This window comes from Nicotiana tabacum, chromosome 12, assembly GCF_000715075.1.
Source record: "Nicotiana tabacum cultivar K326 chromosome 12, ASM71507v2, whole genome shotgun sequence".
In the NCBI taxonomy this organism is placed as follows: domain Eukaryota; kingdom Viridiplantae; phylum Streptophyta; class Magnoliopsida; order Solanales; family Solanaceae; genus Nicotiana; species Nicotiana tabacum.
The window spans coordinates 106481994-106489192 of NC_134091.1; the positions used below are offsets into that span (position 1 = coordinate 106481994).

Here is a 7199-nt window from a genome sequence, read left to right on the forward strand (position 1 = left end):
TTACATTATAACTCAAATACCATACACTCCTATATTGAAGAGTTATTCTTTTTAACTTCATAGATTGATTCATCTTGCTTAGTCCTTAAATCATCTTCTTTCCAACCTTGTTTATTTTTCATTCTTTACAATCCGTATTTGATATTTTCTATTTATCCTTACGACTTGTGTTAAGTTATACCACATACCCTTAGAACTACGTACAAATTCAACTCTATCCGTTTTTTGGGTAAACAATATATTTAATGACTTGATTAAAATTTGCAAGAACCTTAGCATATGGATGTGAGCTAGTAATGTAGAAAGTGATACTTATACCAAAAGACACCTTAATCATGTAACCACTACTTTTGAATGTGTAAAAGAATTTTTACGCTGAAAACATTAAATATTGAATAGATCAAATTTAAATTTTGAATAAATCAATAAACTGAATGACCCAATCAAAGTTAATTATCTATTCCTTATAGGACAAGGTAATCGGGCACTGGTGACTGACGAGGTTAAAACTCGTTTTTGCAGTCTAATGATCATCCATCTTCAAACGTTTAGGCTAATAACTGGGAAACATACATACATACATACGGATTCATAAGTTGTGTAATCTTCTAATGCAGAATTATCTCAAAGATTCCACATGCTAAATAAGATTCGTAGCAGCTCGATTTGCAGGCTCTGAATTACATGTCTTTCCAGTTCCAACGTAATACTTGGTACATTCTTAACCAAAGAAACAACAATAAAAAGGGCAGCCCGGTGCACTAAGCTCCCGCTATGCGCGGGGTCCGGGGAAGGGCCGGACTATAAGGGTCTATTGTACGCAGCCTTACCTTGCATTTCTGCAAGAGGCTATTTCCACGGCTCGAACCCGTGACCTCCCGGTCACATGGCAGCAACTTTACCAGTTACGCCAAGGGCTCCCCTTCAAAGAAACAACAATGAAGTAAAATAATGCAGCAACAACAAACCGGAAAAAATAGTACTAACAGCTTCACAACTTAGAAAGAAAGCACTCAACATGATCTGGAACTCAAAATGCAACAGATCCAGGAACATCTCGCGGAGACTTATTTTCAACTTCACAATGCTTGAATAAACAAAAGAGAAAAAAGTTGTATCATCAGATGATTGGACTGCAGAAAACATGAAATGCATTGAATCCATATCAAAGAGCTATATTCAATTTCTCCATGTATCCCAGGCTTCCAGCAATGTCAATGTCCTAAAAATATATCATCATTTGTGTTTGAAGTACCACATACTGCAAAACTATAAATGCTTATATTTTGAAGAACTAACTTATGCTGCTACCAAAAAAGACAAATTAAGTCTTGCAAACTTGAGGGATATTCTAGTAGCAGTTCTTTCCTCAGCAAGACTCTATGTATACTGTTTGCTTCTCCTCCTAGACACACAATTACATCAATTAGCTGCGGCAGTGATACTGCTTCTGCTTCCTTGGAATGAGCTAACACGAAATTGAGTCTCATTGTGTGCTCTCGTGAAAATTAAGTGATCTAGACAAGGCTGCTGGATTAGCTTGCAGGACAAAAGAAGCATCAGCTTCATGGTTTCTATGATCAGCTTTTGTATTAAAGGCTTTGAAGATCCTTACCACACGAACCTAATCAATCTTCTCATTCTTAATACCTAATGTTGACCATATAGAACTTTTTGCCGCTTCATTTGGATCATCAATCGTCAATGTCTTAGGAACCAGTACACATCTCTCTCCTTCTCTTTCCCCCAAAGTACTGGTGTTATGGAAGGATTGATCAGAAGAAAGCCACGGTATGTTCCAAGGGTTTGCTACAGTGCATCCCAATAGGCGGTGCTGGATAGAATGATACTGGAAAGCCAGAATAAGGCCACGGAGCGCCTTGAAAGTACGGTACTTGAGGATGAAATGCCTGAAAATTTTTCCAGGTTAAATCATGCGTACTAGAATTGTTTTCTTTCTCAGTTAAAACTGAGGATGTACTACAGGAAAATCAGTTAAAAAGAAAAAGATCAGAAGTGTAATTAAGTTTCCTTGCCTATAAGGGAATCTCTTCAAGTGATTCTGCATTTTCTAGTCTAGTACCATAGTCCATAGAAGTTAATATATGTTAGAATAAAAAGACATGCTATTCATATTCTTAATCATGGTCCAACCATATGTTTTTAAGTAAAGAAACGCGAGAAGAATAGTGAATGATCATGACCATGCTCATGTCAACAGGGGCTAAAATTTATATTTTAATGGGCAAAAAACAAAGTACTGTTCAAATCAATGTTTGAGCAAATTGCAATGCAGAGTAAAGAAAGATTTTTCTTCAATTTTTTTCATTAAAAAAAAAAAGCTCAACTGACCTTTTAAATCAGTTTCAGGAGGGAATACAATGAGCTAGAGTTTGATGCTTTCTGGAGCGTTACTGGAGAAAATGAGATAACTCAACTGGCACATTCTCAAGCTTAGCACAATTAAGAACAAGTTTCTTAAGTCTTGGGAAGTGATCTCTTGAAGCCTCCCAACACTCGAGGTCAGCCTTTTGAATCCACAAGACCTGGAGTTGTTTAAAACCTCCTTTCTCTGGTTTCCAGGACTTCCCCGTAAATGCATCTTCTTTCAACTTCAAGACCTCAAGGCATTCCAGCTGGCCCAGTCTATCCGCCTCGTTCCATTTAAACCTTGTATTTGACAAAGTTAATTTCTTCAGTTTGCGCAAAAATCTGAATAATTCTGGAGGAAGGTGAAGAGCTTCACTCATGTAAGGAACATCATTCATCAGTTTCAATTTTTCTAGGCGCCCTAACCCTTGAAAAGTGCTGAATCCGTCCTTGTTAGTCTCAAGAAAAGCTCCCAGTCGCCCTTGAATACTCAACTTTTTGAGATTTCCGGCCTTTGCCAGCACAACTTTATTGCAACTTTCTGGTGCAACTTTAGACAGAATTTGTAGGCAAGAGCCTTCAACCGTTGGGTTAGGAGGGGGCAGCAATTCTGCGGGGATGTTGGTCTTTAGATGCCTCAACCGTGACAAGTTCCATATATTTGCTTTTATTTTAAGAGTGGGCTCTGGTGTACTTGTATTAACTATGAGAAATTGTAAATTCCAGAACTTACCAAAGGATGCAGGAAGTTCCGCGAAATCACCTGAGATAGCAATATACCTCAAATGAAATAGTTGGTTAAGATACATGGGGAGGAAAATTTTAACAGATTGGATTTCCAAGACCCTGATCAGTGGAAATGCTTGGGAGATGATTTTAACATCATGAAGAGACAACTCGATTTGTCTTTCTGTTGTTGAAAAGCATAAGAAAGATCTAACATGTTCTGCATTTAATTGTTTTCTGGAGAGAAAATCACGCAGAACAGATGATTCAATACACAAGCGACGAGAAGTATCTGGATCTTGTATGGAAGGAAGAATCTGATCGGGTGTTAGACGTAGTTCTTGGAAAACACTTTCTATTATCGCCTCCGTCTTGTAGAACTCATACAACACGTCGTGAAATCCAATTTCTTTTATTGAATCGCCATCCCTCGACATTGTGACTAGACCCCTAAGAGCAAACTCCTCCAAGTAATTTTCTGCTAGCTCCTCGAAGGTACACGTCGGACTGGACTTTATTAGTCCCTCCGCGATCCACAAGCGAATCAATTTCTGCGCAGGGATGGAATAACCTTGAAGAAAGGCGAAGCAATACAAGAAGCACGCCTTCATTTCTTGGGGCAAAATGTTGTAACTGGTTTCCACAATTTCCCAGCAACTTGTAGGGTCATTCTCTATGACAAGGTACAGCCCCACATTTTTCTCGATTCTTTCCCAATAATTTTTGTTCGGACGAGATCTTAAGGCTCCGGCACTTAACTCTACTGCAAGTGGTAATCCGCTACATTTTGTTGCAATACTTTTTCCAAGTTCTACTAACTCGTCAGGACATCTTTCATTACCAAAAGCTCTCTTTTCCAGCAATTGAAAACTTTCTTCATCGGATAGATATTTCAGACGATGAGGATGTTCACTGGCATAGCTAGCCACATACTCGTCGCGAGTGGTCATCATGATCCGATGACCTTTGTTGTTTTCTTGGAGAATTCTTTTGACCAAATCCACAACCACAAGTTCTTTAGCCCACACATCGTCCAGGACAATGAGATATCTACCACCTTCTTTAGCCATAAATTCACATATTACTTCAGCTAATTCGTTCACATCTTTATAGCGAAATTCTTCAATGCGTTCCGTGAACGATTTGAGAATCTTAGAAAGCATACCCTTTAGTTCGTATGACCTGCCGACATAAACCCAAATTTTCTTGGAAAAAATATTTGAAATCCGAGAATGACTACAAACTTTTCTTGCCAATGTAGTTTTGCCAATTCCAGCCATACCCACAATAGGGACAAATTCCAGATCCTTTGATCCTTCAACAAGTCGTTTGATCACATATTCCGCTTCGTAATCAAAGCCAACCACTTCTTTATACTCCAACAGAGTATCCTATTAAGATGAACAAATAGAGAGGATATCAAAAAGAGAATATTTTGATCTTTTGCACTTAGAACTTGAGCGCCCATTTCTAGCTATGAATAGCAATGGAACAACAACAACAATAACAATTAAGCCTCAGGCCAAAACAAGTTGAGGTCGGCATATGAATCCTTAGTGACCTTGGTTCGCCATTTAAACTCATATCAAACCAACATAATATCAAATCAAGAAAAGTAAAAGCACAAGAAGTTCTCTATTTCTTTTCCTGGCATATAAAAATCTAAAAGGGCTAAAGACTCATAGAAAGCATAAGAGCATACACCTACTCACATGACTAAAGCATATTCCTAACTAATTGTTATTGCCTATTTATATATATATAGATATTTTTGTTCCATCGTGCTTTTTTTTTTTTTACTATAAGTCTGCATGGATTCCCAGAGATTGTAGGTCTTTCGAGACAACTTACTTGTAAATTTAGGTCTACCCCATTCTTTTTTAACACATTAACACCATGGCAATTTTTCATAGTCGTTAAGGGGTGAAAATACACTAGCAATATTTGAGGAGCGAGAATATCTGCATTAATAATAGAAAATAACTTCATTTGTATCCCAATCTTGAGTCATAAAATATAAAGATTTTAGCTATATTTATACGGATAGTATCTAGATGTTTACGTTATAAGTGAATATTAACCTATAATAGTAGTTTAGTTATCATTTTACAAGATTTTCAATTAATATTTAATTATTTATCAAGAGATTTACCTTCACTGTATCTTTAATTGAAGTATAGCATTATAAAAAAAAAACAGAAATTCAATAAGTTTATCAAGATTTTGATCAGAAAACCCGAATAAGACTCGACTTTGTTTTTTGCTTGTTAAATTTGTTTTCTCATTTTTTATTGGTTGCATAAGAAAACCATCCATCGCGACGGGCTTGGAAGCCACTCCAATATCTTTCTGCTTGTTTGAGGCCCAAGCGAAAACATATATACATCACATAAAACTTAAACTCAAAAAACAAAGCTTTTCAAGAGACTTTCCTGAGATTTTAATATGGAACATTTTTCTTAAGAACAAAACACGACAAAGGTTGATTGCTACAGCTTTCTACTTACAGGAAAAAATTATAGATTTATGTGAAATGAGATAGAAGAGGCGTTGGTCATTAGCTTCCCAATGTTGAGTAACATTTGTAATTAAAATTTGTCGAATCCCGTATCGGTGGTATGAGGATTTCATGTTAGTGATCTTAAGCTAGCTTTTGGGATTGAGTTAGGCTCATGTCGGGAAATGACCCTGTAATTGTCTTATACGGGTGAAGTAATTTTACCTAATTTTCCGGCCTAAATCTGCCCCTGCTTATACTCCATAAATGTCATGATAAGAGAGAAATAAAGTACTTTTGGGTTTCAGGCGTTACCTGAGGCTCCCGTGTAACTCTTTGTGGTAGATCGAGCATTGGTTTAGGTTGAAAAGCCTTTTGATTATTTTGACGAAATTCCTTCACATTCTGATGAATTGCTTTAATATCCTTTGCAAGATCCCAAACTTTTCTGACATGGCATACATCAAAAGACCTTTTCACTTTATTCTTCTCTTGGTGCAGCTTCGCTTGAACCAGGAATTTGTCAATAACATCCTCAGCTCTATGCACTGTAATTCGAATGTCTCTGACCAATTGTTTCCACAGACTGCTATCGCTATGGTATTTTGCAGCATCATCTAGGAAAGCTTTTAGGCGCCGAACTTCTTCTAGCAGATTTTGAAAGTCTTTCTCAACACCTGCAATCAGCTTCACATTGTTAGTGAATAGCTGCAACAGGTTCTCTACCAGAAAATTCACCACTGCATCTGCCATATATATATATATATATATATATATATTTTTTTTTTTTTTTTGTTGGGTAAAGCAAAAAAGTAATTTCTTAGCGATGAAATCTTCTTACAATAGCTGCATATAAAGAAGATTAGATGTGGAATTCTTCATCTCCAGTTGACTTCTATGCTGAATTATTGATTATTCTTCATCTCCAGTTGACTTCACTTGCTGAATTAACTAAACCAAGTTTTTATTTAAGAAATAGAAAAAGAAATTCAATCACCACTACAATTTAGTAAACCAAGTCTTTGTCTGTACTTAAGCATGTTCCTATCTATTTGAAAATTATTTATCTATTTCAAAACTATTTACAATATATACCTACCCAATTAAAACTAATTACCCCACATCCATCCTAACTTTTTTTACCTATTTGACTTAGCTTAGCTTAATTTGGCTGGATTAGGCTTCACTTGATTTGGTTTTGGCTTAGCTTAATTATGGGTATTTTCCGCCCATAGATATTTGCTAAACTTCCCCAATAATCAGTTATTCTTATGACAGCTAGTAGACCGTAAAGTTCTTTTCAAGTGATTCCATTTCTATGTGGTCTTCCCAAATTAATTTAGCGAAAGAGGGCTAAAATTGCCTCTGAATATTGCCTTAAGGCTATAAATATTTTTCGTTCATCCGTCGGTCCAAAAATACCCCTACTTTTATTTTTCAGCAACACTAATTAAAAAATATATTTAAATTTCTTGTGGCAGTTTATTACTGATCTAATTTTAAATCTTGACCCCAGTTAAATAAATCCACCCTAATAGTTGATTTTCTGACCCAAACAGCCCGCCCGAACATTTCACCGGGCAAAATTATTTTTTCCGCCATTTTT

The 7199-nt window shown here is 36.4% G+C and overlaps 1 protein-coding gene across 2 annotated transcripts; it reads right to left on the reverse strand.

The window, feature by feature from the left end:
• Positions 1-1150: 1150 nt before the first annotated feature.
• Positions 1151-6563, reverse strand: LOC107783695 (late blight resistance protein R1-A-like). Of its 2 annotated transcripts, XM_016604709.2 has the most exons (4): positions 6435-6563; positions 5909-6270; positions 2353-4487; positions 1151-1910 (listed from the first exon to the last, which is right to left on the reverse strand). In XM_016604709.2, exons 2-3 carry the CDS (start codon positions 5945-5947, stop codon positions 2412-2414), a joined length of 2115 nt encoding a protein of 704 aa, XP_016460195.1. In that variant the 5' UTR covers positions 5948-6270; positions 6435-6563; the 3' UTR covers positions 1151-1910; positions 2353-2411. The 2 variants fall into 2 exon arrangements, with proteins under 2 accessions (XP_016460195.1, XP_075082892.1); XM_075226791.1 differs by lacking the exon at positions 6435-6563 and having other exon boundaries at positions 5909-6405.
• Positions 6564-7199: the final 636 nt, after the last annotated feature.

What these genes read in the sequence shown, in the direction of transcription:
- LOC107783695 (XM_075226791.1), bottom strand. Translation starts at nt 6,346, where the DNA reads ATGGCAGATGCAGTGGTGAATTTTCTGGTAGAGAACCTGTTGCAGCTA. An exon ending in GAGTTACACGGGAGCCTCAG is followed by an intron (nt 4,488 to 5,908) that starts GTAACGCCTGAA and finishes TCATCTTAATAG; the next exon opens with GATACTCTGTTGGAGTATAA.